The following is a 21128-nucleotide window of genomic DNA, read 5'->3' as shown; positions in this document are numbered from 1 at the left end:
CACATCATTTTCTGCATGCAGAACATTGTACAAAAAGGGAGAATAATAAAATTGATCTCTGTGGTTGGAAAACTTGTCACATGATTAGGGAAGACAGAGTATATTCTCAAATATGCATATCAACATTACTGATGGAAATAACATATTGTTTATCTTCTTACTTATTTGCTTATACAGTATCTAGTAATTTCTCTAACTGAACCTCTTATCACATGTTTTGATTTTCCTTCCTAGATATAAGCATAACTAAGTAAATACATAAAATATTTCTCTTTATCTAGGGAAAATATTTGTCTACATATATTGCATCCTGAGGGCAGTAAACTCTGGCACCATGGGCCAAATTTGGGGTGTATTTATCTAAAAAAGAAAGAAAAAAAGAATATGTAGCAGAGATGTGTATAGCCTGCAAGGTTTAAAATATTTACTATTTGGCCTTATACAGAAAAAGATTGCTGATCCTTGTTTTAAAGAATGACACCCCAGGGGAACATCTTTAGTGAGTCATAGGAAAGGTGGGGAGATGTATTGCTTAGGGAATGGGCTAAGTTCCTGTCACAGAGACCCAAAATGAAGTGCTCAAATGAAAAAGAAGTTTTACTTCTCTCTCACATAATAATTTGGAGGCAGGCATTTAGTTCAAGGCTAATGGGAAACTCTGCAACCTGAGTTATTCTAAGACCCAGTTTTTGTCTGTCTTCTCCATAATACTGTTATCCTTGTTGAAGAAGTTGACTCATTCTCATCATATTCCTAAGGGAAAGGAAGAGTGGAAGGCAATGAGTTTTCTTTCTAATCAAGAAAGCATGGTCATAGCACCTATTACTTTTGTTCATATCTTCTTGGTCATGAATGAAGACACCTGGTCATTTAAGCTGTAGAGGACACTGGGCAAAGGATACTGGTTGCTTCCCCTGTGCCCACATAAAAGTAGAGTATTATTGCAAAAATAGGAAGCTATTACCATGGGAGAACAACTAGCAGTCTGTGACAGTGAGATTACTGATCTTAATTGCAAAATTCTCAATATGATTGTGATCATTGTGTAGTATATATTTGTTCAATTAGCTAAAGTTAATAGAAAATTCGGCTAGGATCCTTAGTCTAGGATGACACTTAAGCTGAAATCTCTTTTTGAAATGGGACAGACACAAGCATGCTGGGCTCAGATATGAGGCTTCTGGGAATGGAAAAATCATCGCTGGTGATTATATAGCTTCTAGCAAGGTGAAGTTCAGAATTTAGACAATGAGTAAATTTTCTGTGTTTTCTGCAGGCGTAGGCATTTAAATAGTGAATTTCATTTAGGAAAACTGAGTGATGGGAAAACATCAAGAAGTTGGTATGATAGGACTATGGGTAGCATGTGGAATTGAGAGGGAGTTGGGTGAGGCATCCAATCTTGTGAATGGGGTCAAACCCAGCAGTCCCCACAGTTCAATCTGGCAGGCATCATTTGAGAGATTTAGCATTCTGACACTTTTAAGAAAGATTTATCCATTCCTAAAGGGCAGCAAAGAAAGAGATTTGGCAAGATCCTGACACAGTGTTAAATCTTTAACCAAGCAGATGGATGTGCAGGACAGAGTGTAGAAGTTCAGGCTGAAAAACTGAAGCAGAAGCTCAGCTTCATAGACTGGGCCAATGTGGTGAGGCTGGGACCCAATTTATTTTAGTTCCAGAGATCTTTTTTATTGAATCTCTGAGCAGCAAACATTAATTCTAACCCCCACCTCTCATTTTCTGGCACCATGATCTTAACTGGCTAGGAAACCAAAGGGAGGCAAATGTTGGCCCTGGGGAAACAAGGACAGAAACTAATGAGGGCTAGTATCTGAAACTCTGCATTTAGAGGTTGATTGCAATGTGCTCCTTGTCTTTCGGTACTTTATAATGCTCACAGAAAAATAATCATAGTAGAAAAGTGAAACTCAATTTTGGTAGGGTGATTAATCATGATAACTGATATTTTCATATATTGTTATTCTGAATAATTTGATTATTATAATTAAAGAAGAATAAAAGCAGAACAAACTCTCGAATTGATGTCTCAGGACAAATTGGCCTATTAGGAGGAAGATAAAATTTGGTATTTCAGCATTTCACCTCTGCATTATTGATGAAGCACTAGATACTACCCCTTTGACTGTTCAGCAAAGTTTGTTAGAACCTGCTTGTGCAGTCTGTGGTTTCACAATCCATAACCTTCACATTTTATGGATATAAAACTATGTATAGATCATATTCATTATTCCTATGTATTAATAGGTACCAATAAAATGTTAAAGGCAAATAATGGAAATCCTGCTTTGATCCTGTTATATTTTTTCTTCTTTTTATACTAGTTATTCTATGAGAGACACATCAAAACAGTTGCATGTGTATAGATAAAAAGATAACCAGCTTTTTGAAAGGACTTTTTTATTCACTCTTAGAAACTGTAGGAATATTTGATCAGATCTCAAAGAAAATAAAGAAATTACTTACAATTCAGTTTCACTTAGAAAAATTAGTTTAAGTATATTTCTCTTTTACATTTATAATTAATTCTCTTAATAGATGAACACTTTACAAACAGTAATATATGTATATTTTGGATATAGCTAGATACATTATATGGCTCTTTAAAAAGTGATCTAATTAATGAATTTATAAACTTTAATATTAAGGTGGATAATTTGTTAAAACTTTACCATGCATACCAGTAGCTATTGTCAGTATATGAAGGTGCAGTTGAGCCTTTTCATGTACTTTTAAGGGCAAGATCAGTGAAAACTCAAGTGGTTCTTTTGTTCTTTTAAGGAATTCAAGCATTTCAATTATTCAAGGTTTCAATGGCTTTAGTCAGTGATGTTTTGGAAATTATGAGAGCCATGAATTTAATTTTCCTTATGTTTTTAAACAAAATATGATTCATGATATAAACTGACAAATTGTGGGCATTAAGTTTGGGTTTAATTTGATAAAATCTTTTAGATTGGTTTCATTAAAAATTTAGCAAATTACCAAATCTTAAATCAGCTACATATGTTTGAATGATGTTGTTGAGACCACTGTTTCCAGGTAGAGGAAGGATGGACAGGGAACATAAATAATGTATTAAAATTCTGGATATCATCATCATCATCATCATCATCATCATCATCAATCATCATTATCTCTTATTTGCTTAATGTATGTGCATATTTGATCTTATTCTTGAGGAGTATTGTAATTGGAAGAAGAAATGATAGAAGTAGGCTGTTTTGGCTGATTTACTCTCAATTTTGCTTATCAAAACAGCTGGTAATATCACTGATGAGATTTTGAGGAACGGCTTTCCACTAGCCAAAAGCATTAATCTGATTATAAACCCAAGTGCCAATTTTAATTTTAATGCATAATGAGAATTGTAACAGTGAACTAAGCCAGAATACTCATGGTGGTAGATCAGTATTCCTCTTTCTGAAGGAATAGCATGGAAGTCACATTTTTATGAAAAGCTTATTTGTTGGTAAGGAGTCTAAAGAAATAAAATGGAATAATCTTAATAACTTATATCTGTTACATATAAAATTTTAAACTTTAATTCTATGGTGCAAATTATAAAGCTATTTTATTTTTTATAACCCCCTTGTAGCCTGATTATATTTTGTTCTGTTTTATTTATGAAAATTTCAACATGGGAGTCAAATGATTTGATTATAGTCAACCAGTTAGTTGCTGGATGCAGGAGTAGAAAGTGAAATTTGTTTTTGTTTTATTGGTTGGTTAATGCTTGTGCTTCTGATTTCTGATTATATTACTCTATATATGTTCTTATGTGTCTAGATAGTCACAACATTAAACTCATAATACATTTTTTAAATTACACATGGAGATACATGTTTATTTCACATCAAAACAAATTATAGTTAGTTTCATATTTAAAAAAACTTTTGAGGTTTCTGTGGGATTTAATAGGATTAAGAAAATACAACAGGAATGTCTGGGTCAGCTTTCTTAAAGATATGATACCTTATACTGTCTTAGCCTAGTCATGGAAAGAGCAATCAATTTCTGAAGGGTGAGGTTGTGGTATCATTAGATGTGAGTTGGTGTCATAAAAAAGTTGCAAATTGCTCATATGTTGTTCCCAATAACTTTTTTAAGAATAATTATTTGAAAATAGTATTTTTAAAAAGTTTTTTGTTTTTTGGGGTTTTTTTGACAGTTTTTTTGACATTATTCATTTTGATAGACCATATATAAATGGAGTGTAATCTCTCATTTTTCTGATTATACATGTTGTAGGATCATATTGGTCATGCAGTAGTATACATACATGAGGTAATGATGTTTGTTTCATACATTCCTACCTCCATACCCCTTCCCCTTCCCTTCACTTCCCTCTGTCTAATATAAAGTAACTCAGTTCTTCCATATCCACCCCCACCCCCTTATTGTAAATTAGTATCCACATGTCAGAGAAAATATTTGGCCTTTGGTTTTCTGGGTCTGGCTTATTTCATTTAGCATCATATTCTCTAACTCTATCCATTTACCAGCAAATGCCAGAATTTCATTCTGGCTGAGTAATATTCCATTTCTGTGTGTGTATATATGTATACATATATATATATATATATACATATATATATATATATATGATTTTCTTTATTCATTCATCTGTTGAAGGGCATCTAGGTTACTCCCATATTTTAGCTATGGTGATTTGAGCTGCTATAAATAAGGTATCTCATACTAGACAAAGGTACCAAAAACATTCACTGGAGAAAAGATAGCATATTCAACAAATGGTGCCAGGAAAAATGGAAAGCCACATTTAACAAAATGAATTAAACCTTTATCTCTCACCCTGCACAAAACTCAGCTCATGGTGGATCAAAGACTTAAGCACTAAAACAGAGACCCTGTGATTACTGGAAGAAAAAGTAGGCCCAGATCTTCACCATTTCAGCCTAAAATCTGACTTCCTTAACAAGACCCCTAAAGCACAAGAAGTTAAATCAAGAATCAGTAAATAGGATGGACTCAAACTGAAAAGCTTCTTCTTAGCAAAACAATCAATAATGTGAAGAGAGAGCCTACAGACTGGGAGAAAATCTTTACCACATGCACCTCAGATAAAGCATTAATCTCTAGAATATATAAAGAACTCAAAAAACTTAACACCAAAAAAAAAAAAAAAAACCCAATCAATAAATTAACTAAGGAACTGAACAGATATTTCACACACACAAAAAAATGCAATCAACAAATATATGAAAAAATGTTTAGCATCTCTAGCAATTAGAGAAATGCAAATCAAAACTAAGATTTCATCTTACTCCAATCAGAATGGCAAGTATCAAGAATAGAAACAACAATAAATGTTGGCGAGGACATGGGGAAAATGTACACTTATACATTGCTGGTAGGAATGCAAAATGGTGCAACCTTATAGAAAGCAGTATGGAGATTCCCCCATAAAGAAAACTTGGAATAGAACCACCACTTGACCCAGTTATCTCACTCTTTGGTTTATACCCAAGGGACTTAAAATCAAAAAAGCTTTTTGTTTTAAACTTGTAGTTCACATCTCAGTAGATTAGAGTATATAGCTGAAAGATTATATGATAGGAATAATCCTGTGGATTTGAAAGCCTAATTAATCAAAAGATCAAAATAAATTTATTTTTACAATATGCTTTTATGAAAAGTTAGTTTAAAAATTAATTTAAAATAAAAAGTTTACTCTCTGGAATATGGATCACTGTAGTGCTGTAGGACTTTTATAAAAATAGGAAACCATTCATCTGGGTTAGGTTCTTGATGCTTTCCCTTGGATTTGGTGTATTTATTTCTATATACTGCCAGAATTGCTTTTGGTATTTCCCAATATAGTAGATTCATAGAAATGAGCTGTGATAGGAACCAGTTATGGTGATGATACCCAAAAGCCTTGGCTTCTCTGTGCATTTTCTTCCAGTCTACAATTTCTTTTATAATGGAGCCAATAATTCATTTAATAAAAGTTTTTATAAGATTTAAATGAGATTGTTCATGTTTAAAGACTTTACAAACTTTATACATAATGTTGATCAAATTTTAATGGCTTTTAGAATTGTTACTATTAATTTTCCTTGAAAGTTTGCACTATAAATGCATGGACATATTGAAGGGAAAGTAAGAGTAATGGACAGAAACTATAATAATAGTACTAATTTCATGTGTTTCTAAACAGAATTTTGTAGGTAAAAACATTTTGTAGTTAAAGATTGAAAAAATATAGAATGGTAATTTGGTGAGTTTTGGAACAATTTAAGTCAAATGTTCTATATCTGAGATTAGATAGACTTTATAATTGAATTTACATATGGTATTTTCATTAGTTCACTTATGTAGGGAAGTATCTATTCAAGCCTTTACACAGTGCAGTGCATGGAAATTCATTTGATTCTTGATGGCAATTGTAGTGATACTTCTTGTTATGATTTGGATATGAGGTATCCCCCAAAAGCTCACATGTGAGACAGTGCCTGAAAGTTCAGAGGAGAAATGATTAGGTTGTGAGAGTCTTAACCCAATCAGTGATTTAATCTCCTGAAAGGAATTAACTAAGTGCTAACCAAAATGGTAGGGTATGGCTGGAGGAGGAGGGAATTGGGGCATGACTTTGGGTATATATTTGTATTTGGCAAGCAGAGTCACTCTCTGCTTCCTGATAACCATGATGTCAACTGCTTCCCTCCACCACCCTCTCCCACCATGATGTCCAGTCTTACCTCGAGCCCTGAGGAATGAAGCTGGCCTGCTATGGACTAAGACTTCTGAAATTGTGAGCCCTCACATAAACTTTTCCTCCTTTAAAATTGTTCTGATCAGATCTTTTAGTCACAGTAGTGAAAAAAGCTGACTAAAACACTTCTCAACTGCAAAATAAGAAAATAATACTTTAATTTTTGTTATTAGAAGTTGGACAAATCCCTTCTCCTTACCTTTTTTTAAATTATTGACATACTTAAAATACTTAAAGACTTCTACATGCTAATAATGAACTATCTGAAAGAGAAATTAAAATAATCTGATTGACAGTAGCCACAAAAATACTTAGGTACTAACTTAACCAAAGAAGTGAATGACTATACAGTGAAAACTAAAAAACATTGCTGAAAGAAATTGAAGAAGACAGAAATAAATGGAAGATATCTTTATTTATATATTAAAGAATTAATATTGTTAAAATGTTCATACTATCCCAAGTAATATACAGATTCAATGCAATCCTTATCAAAATTCCATTGACATTTTTCACAAAGATAGAAAAAAATTCTAAAAATTTATAAGAAACACAAAAAGCTCCATATAGTCAAACCATCTTGAGCGAAAGAAACAAGGCAGAGGTTTCGCACTACTTGACTTCAATGCAGAGCTATAATAATCAATCAACATAGTATTTGCATAAAGCAGACACATAGATCAATGGAACAGAATAGAAAGCCAAGAAATAAATCCACCCACTTCTAGTCAACAAATGTGCCAAAAACATACTAGGGAAAGGATAGTCTCTTCAATAAATGGTGTTGGGAGAACACATGCAGAAGAATAAAATCAAATCCTTACCTTCTACCATATACAAAAATTTAATTCAAAATGATTAAAAACTTAAATGTAATACTTGAAAGTGTACAACTACTAAAAGAAAACTTGGAGAAAAATATTTTTGATGTTGGTTTGGGCCACAGTTTTTTGAATTTGACTCTAAAGGCACAAACAACAAATGCAAAATAGACAGATGGGATTATATCAAACACTTAAGTTTCTGCACAGAAAAAAAAAAACAATCAACAATGTGAAAATATAGTCTACAGAATGGAATAAATGTTTGTAAGCCATACATTTGATAAGAGTTTAGCATATAAAATGTATAAGAATTTATGCAACTCAATAGTTAGAAAGCAAATAACCCAATTAAAAAATGGGCAAAGGCCTGGAAAATATTTCTTAAAAAAATGGCACAAATTGTCAGCAAGTATATGAAAATATACTAGCATCACTAGTCATTGAGGAAATGAAATTAAAACCACAATGAGACATCACTTCATACCTGTCAGAATGACTGTTATCAAAAAGACAAATGATAACAAGTATCTATGAGGATATAGATAAAAGGGAACCCCTTACACTGTTGCTGAGAATGTAAATTGGTACCATCATTATGGAAAACACTATGGAACTTTTTAATAAAATTAAAAGTAGAATCACCACCTCTCTAGCAATCTCAGCTCTTGGTATAAATCTAAAGGAGATTAAATCAGTAGCCTGTAGTGAAATGTGTATCCCCATGTTCATTGCAGCATTGCCCACAGTAACCAAACTATGACAAGAGCCTAAATGTCTGCCAGTGGATGAGTGGATAAAGAAAATATGGTATGTACCAACAATGGAATGCTATTTAACCTTAAACAAAAGAAAAAAATGCAATCATTTGCAACAACATGGAAAAATCTAACAGTGCTGAGTGAAATAAGCCAGACATAGAGAGACAAATACTGTATTATCTCACTTACATATAGCATTTAGGTTCAGATAGTTGAACTCAGAAGTAGATAGTAGAATGGTAGTTTCCATCAGCTAGAGAATGTAGGAAATGGGGAAATATTGGTCAAAGTAACCAACTTTCATTTATACAGGATTAATGAATTCTGTATATTTTATGTACAGAATGATGAGTATAGTTATTAGGACTATAGTGCATATTTGAAATTTGTTGAGAACAAATCTTAAGTTTCCCGGCCATGAAGAAAAAAAATGACAATTATATTAGGTGATAGATATGTTACCTGGATTGTGATAATCCTTTCACAATATGTATGTATGTCAAAGCATCATGTTGCATACTATACATACACACACACGTATATATAATTTATATTTGTCAGTTATACCTCATTAAAAAGAGCTATTTGTAATAAGAAAGCAAAACAAAACATTGAAACAGCACAATAGAAAGAGAAATAATACATAACAAACTCTAATCTCACTCTGTATTTCAGCAAACACCTATATTTGTGTACATAGCTGCATTAATTATCCTTTATTTTAGAAATAAGTCAGCTTCTCTCTCTCTCTCTCCAGATATATATATATATATATCTCAAAGAAGGGAAAAGGCGATTGTCAGGGGCTAGGTAGGGAAAATAGGGGTGGCTAATCAGTCAGCACACAATTTCATTTAACAAGATAAAAAATATGTAGAACCCAGTCAGTGTACAGTATTGTGCCTATGAATAATGCTGCTAAATTGCACACATGAAAATCTGTAAAGATAGCCAGGTATGTATGCATAGGAGACTGAGATATATATATTTGCTGAGAACAAAAAAAATGACAATTATATTATATATATATATAGGGAATAAAGAATACACATTCAAATCCCTAGAAATTGTTACTGCATCAACATGTAAACTCATCATTCCATCCCAGTAATTCCATGACTAAAAACAAGTATTTTGTTGTTATTGCTTCTGAGCTGCTTCATTATTTATTAATCATTGCTTTGAAAATGCTACTAGTCATTTTATTAGTGATTTTTTTTAGGCTCTGCACACAATAGAAATAAAAAACTTTGAATAAATTTTGTATTTAAATTCAATCAGTTCTCCAGCTAAAAAGATTCAAAGCAGCATGGGCATGTTGACAGGTTTTCAGAGCTTGGTATAGCCTTTCAAGACTCCTTTTCTTAATTTATTTTTTCCTTAGTAGTCAATTCATGTGAAATTTGTCTGACATGCTTTGAAAAGAATTTCATTTTACATTGATCTTTGTCCCAAAAAGAATGAACATTCATAGTCTTCTAGAAGTAGAGTGATGGACAAGATTGTGCATGAAACCAAGTGCCAATCAACAGGTGGATGGATAAAGAAAATGTGGTGTATCTACACAATGAGGTTTTACTCAGCTATAAAAAGGAGTGATGATATGGCATCTTCTGGTAGATGAATTAAACTGGATAACTTCATGCTGAATGAAATAAGCTAGACTCAGAAATTCAAGGGTTGAATGTTTTCTCTCATATGTGAATACTAGAGCAAAATCAAGATTAAAAGTGGTGGAGATCCCATGAAAATAGAAGAGAGTTTAGTGGAGTAGAGTAAGGGGATTATGGGGGAGAAAGGAGGAACAGGAAAAGGGAAGAACTGTGTAATGAAATTGACCACATTATTATGCTATGTAAATATATGAATACACCACAGTGAATTTCACCTTTGTGTATATGTATAAAGCACCAATTAAAAAAATAAACAAGTAGAAGGAAGACCAGTAGAGTAGACGAAGGGGAATAGTGGAAGGGAGGAATGGAGGAAATAATGAAGTACTGGGGACATAAAACAAAACAAAATAAAGCAAAACAAAAAGACATCTTCCAGATGTCTCTACTGTCTCTGTTACAGTATAGCACCTCTTAGTATGCTCTAGACTGTGGGTTCAATCTCAGCATTACAGAAAAGAAACAAACCTGGAAACATCCCAAATATACCATCAATAAGTAAATGAATAAAAAATGAATCAAAAGTAAAATAGGAAAATGGGATATTATTAAATAACAGAAAGGAATGAGTTCTTGGTACATACAGAAAAAAAGAGATAATTTGAATGCTAAAATTCTTTATTGTCAGTCTCAAAACTGATTTTTTGTCTGAGTTCGGGATGCTTATAATGAAAGTCAATTCAGAAAATCACCAGAAAGATGTTATATGACTTGGTAGTTTTAGTGGTTTTAGTCTCATGCAAGGGTGAGATAAGTATAAAATGCTAATAGCAAACTCATAGTGTTTCACTACATGCCTAAAGCAACTAATAAGGTTGGTAATTTTTGGAAACTTGTTCTTCTGGCTTCTAAATTTGTTTTTGGAATCACTATACTTTATTTTCATGTATTTTATTAGTGACAGGAGGCCTTGTTAGAAAAAAATTGAAGACATTTCTGAATAAAATTTTTAATCTGAAACTTTAAGGTCAACAAAATAAAAATAATTCTTATATGTTGGTTTCTATGACTTTGATTTTCTGATCAGTACCAAAATTGCATTTTGTAGTAATGATCACAGGAACTCAGATGTCTCTCTTAACATTACATAATCCATGAGATGAAAATAGAAGACAGGAATTCTAATTTTACAAATTGGGAAACAGAAATGCAAATGTGTAAAGTGACCTTTCTTAAAAATCACTACTAAGTGAGTTACTTAAGGAACTAAAAATGCTAACTTATATAACTACCTTTTTTCAGTAGGTACTCTTATTTGAATCTGTTTGTGACAGTAAAGCATCAATAAAGATGCCATGTGCAGGAGGCACTACAGTTTAGTGGAAAGAATATTGATCCAAAAATTGTTATTCTATTATAATTTCCTTAGTGTATTTGGATGGACACAGGATTGTTTCATAACTTTCAGTTCATTGAAAATGGAAACAGTGATTGTTGCTGCTGTCATGTTTCCAGAGCTTTGTGAGAACAAAGTGGAATGTGGGTTCAAAGGTGAAAAATATATTATTGTGCAGTTTTGAAAGATAAAAGTTGTATATTATTATATGTGCAGCATCATATATGTGTATCACATATGTATGTGTACATGTATACACACATGTGAATACATACATGTCTCTGTGTGTGTGTAGCTTATATATGATATCCCTGCTGTACCACTGATCTAGTGTTTTTATGGGTCCATCCTTTTATTCTCCTCTTGCTTTCATGATTCCTATGATTTACTAAGGCACCCTCATGACTTTAGATACCACATTATAATAACTTCTAAATCTAGATTTCCAATTTCAACGTTTGGTAAGATCAAATTCTGAAGTGCCAGCTTCCTACTGGACACTTCCAGGAGCATGTCCTGCAACACTTGATAATTATCACTTCTGAAACTGAGTGGGTACCATAATGCTCTTATTGCATTTAGTTTCATTCAGTCTGTCAGCCTAGAAACATTGGATTTAATTGTATTCACTTGTCTCCCTTTGCTTTACCTTTTGCATGTGGTTTATTAGTGACCAAATTCTTTAGGTTCTACTTTCCAAATAGCCCCTGAACCTTACACCTCCTGTCTATTCTAATGCCTCTCACAGAGCTCTGAGATTCCTATCAAGTTCTTCTTGGACTCAGACATAATGGATTTTTGAAAACATGTTTGGAAGGGGAAAAGAAATTTAAATATTTTTAGAGTATTGTAAGGATTGGTGGCAGATGGTGTTCTATGGATGAAGAACTGATTCTTATTGTGAAATCATGACTTCTACTTCCCGTAGGTGCTTTCTTTGTCACATCCAGGAAACTTAAAAATTTTCACCTGTGTATCCTGGGCACCTCGGGGCTTGTGGGTCAGGTGAGGAGAGCATACTGAGGCCATGATGTGTGTCAGGTCGGTTTTTTTCTCTCTCCCATTGCTTTCCATCCTGCCTATTACTCCAACACAGTTGGAAGCTCATGCAAGCCTTAGTTTTTAAACACCTATGTAATGAACTTGGCCAATTGGGATTGAAGAAAATATACATTATCTTTCTTATCACTACAGTATGAGTTGAACAGGGATTCTGGTGTCTCGTCTCCTTTCTGTAAGTCACTCTACTTCATAAGCAGCAACAGAAGAGGAAGTAAATGGGTTGGGTGGAGTGGTTGGATTGGTTAAGTGATTCTCTCTTGAATTGTGACCTGGTATGGAGTAAGCTTCAAGAATAAGCTAGTTGCAGGACTCATAGGACCTCACTACCACCCTGATGGGTCAATGATGGGTCTACTCTGCACATTGCTTCAGCATTTTCTAAAGCATCTCAGTGCAAAGCATCTCTGTTATGTTGGTGCTCACTTGACTCTTCTTTCCCATCCACATGCCTGACAAGCAATTCAAGGACCAGTGGCTCCATGTCACTGTAAACAATCAAAGTAAAAAATATCAACTTGATTGGGGAAAGGTAGTTTACAGATGCCAAAATAATTTTTTTAAGATACGTGAAATAAAACATAAATGTCCATGATCACCCAAATTAGATAATTTCTGAAACTGGGTAACATAATGCCCTTACTGTATTTACTTTTATTTAGTCCCTCAAGCTAAAAAATTTAGATTCAATTGAATCTCTCTTCCTCACTCTAACCCCTTGCTTTTTAGAAAAACCTTCCTCAAGTGTCTTCTGTGTTTCCATTCCTTGTCTTTCTTCAAATAACCTTCCATGTGGCCACCAGAGAAATTTTTTCAAAATGTAGATTGATCAGTATTTGTCTTATTTGCATCCCCATCTATCATCCTGCTTTGCAAGAAAAAGGATGCTGCTCAAATTCTACCTTCCTGAAAAGAGGAGAAGCATATTAAATATTTATAATTTAATTTTAAATTACTTTTATCTATCAAATTAAACTGAAACAATGAAAGTTGTGAATGATTCACTTCTATATACATTTGAGTGGAATAAAAATTAACATTAGGTGAATCATTCTAACAGAATTATATTTTGGATGATCCTTGAGTAGGTGTTGTATGGAATCCTTTTAGGAGCTATTGTATGGAATCCCTTCTACAACTTTTCTTAATCCTTTTGGAGCCTGGGGAGAAACTAATTTATGACAGAAATTTTAGATTATTGCTATGCTTTTGAGTTGTGACTATTGAGTGTAATTGTGGAAGTTTAAAAGAAAAGCTACTTTTTCCTAAAAGTGTGTGTGTATATTTTTTCCCCAGTAGTGGGAATTCAACTGAAGGGTGCCCTGACACTGAACTACATCCTCAGTTCTTTTTATTTTCTTTTGAGTCAGGATTTTGGTAAGTTGTCTAGGCTGGCCTTGAACTTGTTATTCTCTTCTCAGCCTCCTGAGTAGCTAGGAATATAGCTGTGCACCACTGCACCTGGCATTTCCTAAAACTTTGAACAAAAAGCCCTGGGTCTAGCTTTATTGCTTGGATTAGGTACCTATTCCTGGGCCAATTTATTGTGGAGAAGGATAGATATTGCTTTGATTGGCTAGAATGTGTCATATGACTGAATATAGCACAGAGGAGTCATGAGTTCAGGTAGGGAGGGATTATTTCTCAATGGCAAATTAAAGTTTTTTGTTTTCCCAGAGGGAAATTTGTGAATGGTGATGGCATTGCAGGCATCCATTATATTAGTCTACAGACTCCTGCCTCATCCCATCCAGCTTTCCTTTTCAGCCTTATCAGCAATGGCTATTCTTCACCCATTCCAGCTATGTCATGACTGCTCATACCTCTGTGCTTTTTCATAAGCTATTCTCAGGACTGGAATGCTTTTCCTTCCTTTCTCTACCTGGTAATCCTCTGATCAAATTCCATCTATTTATTAGTCTTCCCTACAGAGGCTGTTGGCTACTTTTTCCAAGTCAGTGATGTGTCACTTCGGTTTTACCTGTATGACAGCATTTCTTTCATTATATTGGATTATTTGTTCCTTCCTCTGTTTTATGGGTATCTCAAGGGCTTCTTCATGCTTGTGTATTCCTGGTGATGGACATGGACCAGGTGATTGCATTTTTATTCATGAATTTGTGGACTTAAAAATTAGGAAACTGTGAATTTATCTTATAGTGTCTATTTCAGCAAGATTTTTGACCCTCAACCAGGTTTCTGATGCACTATATCCAGGGAATGTTGGAAACATGTGGGAATACCTAGAGTGGTTGCAGTGACCAAGGGTAGGGAGCCACAGGCATTCTTTGAGCAGGAATGCTGGATGTTCTGCAGTACATAGGAGATGGGTGGGATACAACTAAATGTATAGGACTCCAAATGCTACTTCTTCTATTGAGAGCTACTTACCTGGCTGAAGCGTAGAAGAGAATAATTTTTTCACAACACAATTTCTGATTCTCATTGATCTTTCATACATACACTGTAAATAGTAGAATATTGTACTTAAAACTAGTGGGGTTTTTTGAATAGTAGAGTTTTCCTGTCCACCAAATTCATTTCTATAACTATCTGCTTCATCCACATCTTCTGGGTCCTGAGGTTGGAGTGTAAGACTAAGCTGTGTAAAATGGCAGAGTAAAAGTTTGCCCTTTTCCAGGCAAGCCTTCCTTGGCTATAATTTCTCTGAGCCCAAGGAGAAGGGGATGGGAATTAAGTTCTATGTAATTCTTTCAACAAATATGGTGAGATAATTCAATCTTAATGCTTCATTCACTGCACAGAAGGCTGAGAGTGACTAATTTCACTGATCTTTTGACAAATATATTTATAGCAAACCTCTGGCTAAAGACACCAGTGTGTAAAGTGGCACATAGACTTAAATCCAGTTTTCTCTTAGGAGGTGTCAGAAAAGCTAAATGGTTCTAGCATGGTCGTTTAGGTTCTATTCTAGGAAGTTCATGCTCTTGCTCTTTGTTGATAGATGTGGCTCTGGGATCTAAGATAAAGGAAATGTAGAAGGAGAAACGTTGGAAGCACACTTCTTCAAATAAGACTATTTGATTCTTTGCCTCAAAGATGACATTTTTGAAGAAAGAGTCCTAAAAAAAAGTTCAATATTTCTTGTCATTTTACTCTGCTCTGTTTTTATATAGCATAAAGTCTTATTGAAAGAATTTGTAGAGACTTTAAAATTTGGGATTTATCAGTTATTGACAAAGGTTTTTTTTTTTTGAAAGATATTGCATGTAAAAAGTACTTTATAAAACCAAATTCTAGTCTATTCCTACTATATGTTTATTTATTTATTTTTAGATACTCCCAGAAGCATAAAAGCATCCACTGCTACTGCTGAGCAATTTTTTCAAAAGCTGAGAAATAAGCATGAATTTACTGTTTTGGTGACCCTGAAACAGACCCACTTAAATTCAGGAGTTATTCTCTCAATTCACCACTTGGATCACAGGTAAGTGTGGCTGCTGTGGTTTTCCATGTTTTTATTTATGGTTTAATGAACATGTTAAAGAGAACTAAACAAAAGCCAGCTAAAATATGTACTTGATGGGTTTGAAACAGAGTGATTTTACTACCTTATGTAAAATCACAGACAGAATTGATATCTGCCTAAAAACAGAGGGAGCCACTGCTTTTCAGGGTGCTAAGAGCACACACAAGTCACTTTTCCTAAAACAAATTTGTTAATTCCTAAATTATTCAAGATATTCCTCAGTGTTTCAGTCAAATATCCTTCTTAATTCATTAATCATTACCCACAAAAATACCATATTCTCTCTCTTTGGGATATTGGTTAGGTTTAGAGTTCAATAGTCTTATAGATTTAGTCACTGACAGACAACTTTTTTTTTCTACATAGACTGCAGCAGTTACAGCTGTATTCCTGGACATATGGTTAATAAAAATGTCATCTAATATCATCTACTGGCTCTCCTATGTAGAAGCATCATTAGGTGGGAATAAAAGGGTGTGGGATAAGAAGGAAAAAGAAATTCATTCATGACACTTGGCATACATATAAGTACACACACACACACACACACACACACACACAAATACCAAATAGCTTTTAAAAACACTTCCTTTCTTTTGAATGAATGACCACAGTTCTGACAATGAAATTTTCTCTGTTTGTATTTTGAATACCTTCTCTACCCCTTACTATCTGTGGACCTTGGAAAAGTCACATAAACTGTGTCTCAAATTTTCTCTTCTATGAAACTGGAATAATAGTAATATCTGACTTCATAGGTTGTTGTGAAGAATAAAGAGTCTATATTAAATGGCTTTAATAATCTTATGCAGATATCAGCAGAAACCTTTATATTTGGTTTTCCTTATCAGAAATGAGGCAACCTGGAACTTTGAAAATCTTTGTTAAATACTAAAAGGAAAACACAAGTAAATATATGAGAAGAACAAAATAGAGCAAATCTCACTTCCTTTAGCTGCAAAGGATAACTTTCCTCACTTTTCACTTTACTTTCTTTCCTCCAGTTTCTATTCTATGTTAGAGGGGAATATGTCATACTAATACTAATACTAATCTGGTAACTGGCTTGGGAACTTCATGGGTGAGTGAGAAAGGGAGATGTTCCATTTCTAAGGGGTGATAGGACTTTCCCCTTGGTGAATTCCTGGTCCTAGGCCTCATCTTCAGGTGCTTGATACCAAGGGAGATCTGTGCTTATAGTACTGGGCCTCTGCCCAAGTCAGTAGGTCTTTTGGGTAACACAAGTTATGTATAATAAAGGAACACTGTTTGTTTGCAGAGCAACCTGACTTATTGTTGCATACCTCTACTGATTAGGAATATATCCTTTTTATTTGGATGCTAGATTTTTCTTCCTTGTAATTTTCTGTCACTGCCTTGTTTGTAGAGACGTGGAACTCAACCAGTATTTTTCCAGATGACATTACTTACATACATGATGGCCACTGCCACTTCCCTTCTGATCCCTTCTTTCTCTATACAGACGAGATCCGTATACTCCATCTGCTCCAGTGGGTCTGTTGCCCCAGTCTGTACAAGTCCCATATGGTTAATGTTTTTATTGGTTCCCAGAGTTGAACACATTAACTGCACACATGTCTGATCGGCACGGACCTCATCTAATCTGCAAAGTTTCTATCTAATATTTATCAAAATAGTTTGAAATTTTTCTTAGAAACTTAGTCATTTTAAAAATATGGGCTAGGGAATACCTGACATTCATCAGAAGACTTGCTGTTCAGGAGATCTTTTCTTACTCTTCCTTTGAAGTAGATTTGTTAATGTTATATGTCTTTATATTGACTTATTTTAATTGAAAATATAATAGTTTTCTTAAGTATTATAGCAACATAGTGCTACTATGGAAAATTTATAGAAGAACTTGAGAAACTATAACAATTTATGTTACAAAAAAGAGACTTGCTGGGCGAGACTTCCCCACTGGGGAGGTAGGGTCAGAGAGCTGGGCCCAGACAAACCAGGCCCAGGCCCACAGTCTAGTGCCCCTGTGGTTGACCATCTGTCAACACGTGGAGATGCCTCTGCCCACTAGCAGAGAATATACCTCACTTGGAGGACACTATCCCTAGAAGAGCAGCATTGTTTTTGTGTCACAGCATTATCAAGTTCCTCCAAGACTTCAGGCTACTGAAGACTAGGAGATGAGTTATCGGAAACCTGAAGGGACACTATAAATCTATAGGAGGGAAACTGCAATATGTCAGATTTGCACCCCTAGAGGGGAAGATACATGAGTAATATGAAAAAAACAAGGGAAGAAAGTATCCCAAACAAACCTAGATGCTACATCAAAAAAATCCAATGACAGCATGGCAGAAGAAATGTCTGAAAGGGAGTTCAGAATGTACATAATTAAACTGATCAGAGAAGCAAACAATGAGATAAGAGAGCAAATGCAGGCATTGAATGATCACATTGATGAGTTAAAAGAGCAAATGTGGGAAGCAAAGGATCATTTCAATAAAGAGATAGGGATTCTGAAAAAAAAAAAAATTCTTGAAGGAAACAATAAACCAAATTAAAAACTCCATAGAAAGCATAACTAATAGAAAACCCGGAAGACAGAACCTCAGACATTGAAGACAAAATATTTAATCTTGAAAATAAAGTTGACCAAACAGAAAGGATGGTAAGAAATCTTGAACAGAATCTACAAGAATTATGGGATACCGTGAAAAGACTAAATTTAAGAATTACTGGGATTGAGGAAGGCACAGAGAAATAAACCAAAGGAATGAACAATCTATTCAATGAAATAATATCAGAAAATTTCCCAAAACTGAAGAATGAAATGGAAAATCAAATACAAGAGGCTTATTGGACACCAAATGTACAAAATTACAACAGACCCACATCAAGGTACATTATAAAACACCTACCATACAAAATAAAGACAGAATTTTAAAGACTGAGAGAGAAAAAAATCAAATTACATTCAGGGGGAAACCCATAGGATATCAGCACATTTTTCAACCCAGACCCTAAAAGCTAGCAGGGCCTGGAACAGCATTTCTCAAACTCTGAAAGAAAATGGATGCCAACCAAGAATCTTAAACCCCTTCAGACTTGACAACAAAATAAAATCATTCCATGCAAACAAAAGCTAAAAGAATTTACAAATAGAAAGTTGGCACTAGAGAATATTCTTAGCAAAATATTCCATGAGGAAGAAATGAAAAACAAAGATGTAAATCAGCAAAGGGAGGAACTGCCCTAAAGGAATAGCCAAATAAAGAAGAAACCAAGTCAAGTTAAAAACCAAAAATAAACCAAAATGACCGGAAATACAAATCATATCTCAATAATAACCCTGAATGTTAGTGGCCTGAACTCATCAATCAAAAGACATAGACTGGCAGATTGGATTAAAAAGAAAGAGCCAACAATAAGCTGCCTTTAAGAGACTCATCTCATAGAAAATGACATCCACAGACTAGAGGTGAAAGGATGGGAAAAAAACATAACCATGCAGATGGACCCAGTAAGAAAGCAGAGGTCTCCATCCTCATCAGATGAAGTGGATTCAAGCCAAAGTTAGTCAGAGGGGATAAAGAAGGACATTTCATACTGCTTATGGGAAGCATAAATCAGCAAGACGTAACAATCATAAATATTTATGCCCCAAACAATGTTTCATCCATGTACTCAAACAAATCCTTCTCAATTCCAGGAACCAAATAGACCACAACACAGTAATACTAGGTGACTTTAACACACCTATGTCACCACTGGACAGATCTTCCAAACAAAAATTGAACAAAGAGACCATAAATCTTAATAACACAATTGATAATTTAGACTTAATGGACATATATAGAATATACCATCCAACAAAGAGTGAATACACTTTCTTCTCAGCAGCACATGAATCCTTCTCTAAAATAGACCATATTTTATGCCACAAAGCTACTGTTAGCAAATACAAGAAGATAGAGATAATACCTTGTATTCTATCAGATCATAATGGATTGAAATTAGAAATAAATGACAGAATAAAAAACAGAAACTTCTCCAATACCTGGAGATTAAATAATATGCTATTATATGATGAATGGATAACAGAAGACATCAGGAGGGAAACAAAACAATTCTTAGAAGTAAACAACAACAAAGAGAGATCATATCAAACTCTCTGGGACACTATGAAAGCAGTACTTAGAGGAAGATTTATTTCATGGAGCACATTCAACAAAAGAAGTAAAAATCAACAAATAAATGACTTAACACTATAGCTCAAAGCCCTAGAAAAAGAACAGATCAACACCAAAATTAGTAGAAGACAGGAAACAGTTAAAATCAGAGCTGAAATCAATGAAATTGAAACAAAAGAAACAATAAAACAAATGACAAAATAACAAGTTGTTTCTTTGAAAAAATAAACAGAATTGATAAACCCTTAGCCACACTAACAAAGAGAAGGAGAGAGAAAACTCTAATTACTAAAATTTGGGATGAAACAGGAAATATCATGACAGACAGGAGTGAAATACAAAACATAATTAGAAGCTATTTTGAAAATCTATACTCCAACAAAATAGAAAATCTCGAAGATTTCAACAGGTTTCTAGAGACATATGATCCACTCAAACTGAATCAGGAGGACATGCATAATATAAATAGATCAATTTCAAGCTATGAAACAGAAGAAATCATCAAAAGCCTACCAACAAAATCAAGTCCAGGACCAGATGGATTCTCCGCCGATTTCTACAAGACCTTCAAAGGAGAGTTCATTCCAATACTCCTCAAAGTATTCAATGAAATAGAGGAGGAGGGAACCCTTCCAAAACTCATTCTATAAAGCTGATATCACCCTGATACCAAAACCAGACAGAGACACATCGATGAAAAAAAATTTCAGATCATTATCCCTAATGAACATAGATGCAAAAATTCTTCACAAAATTTTAGCAAATCACATACAAAAACATTAAAAAGATAGTGCCCCATGTTCAAGTGAGTTTTATCCCAGGGATGCAAGGTTGTTTCAACATCTGGAAATCAATAAATGTAATTCACCATATCAACACACTTAAAGTTAAGAATCACATGATTATTTCAATAGATCCAGAAAAAGCACTTGATAAAATACAGCACCACTTCATGCTCAAAACTCTAGAAAAAATAGGGATACTAGGAACATTCCTTAACATTGTGAAGGCTATCTATGCTATGCCCATGGCCAGTATTATTCTAAATGGAGAAAA

At 34.1% G+C, this 21128-nt stretch overlaps 1 protein-coding gene across 2 annotated transcripts in view; it reads left to right on the top strand.

Annotated features, from left to right (window-relative positions):
* Window positions 1–21128, top strand: part of NELL2 (neural EGFL like 2) — a 433796-nt gene that overhangs the window by 49058 nt on the left and 363610 nt on the right. For both annotated transcript variants that reach the window (XM_079139564.1, XM_079139563.1), the window contains exon 4: window positions 15708–15858. In XM_079139564.1, coding sequence (XP_078995690.1) covers window positions 15708–15858 — 151 coding nt within the window. The remainder of the gene's footprint in view (window positions 1–15707; window positions 15859–21128) is intronic.

This window comes from Sciurus vulgaris (genome assembly GCF_902686455.1).
Source record: "Sciurus vulgaris genome assembly, chromosome: 5".
Lineage (NCBI taxonomy): Eukaryota > Metazoa > Chordata > Mammalia > Rodentia > Sciuridae > Sciurus > Sciurus vulgaris.
Note: the sequence above shows the minus strand (reverse complement) of the source record. Positions and strands in the feature narration are given on the sequence as shown.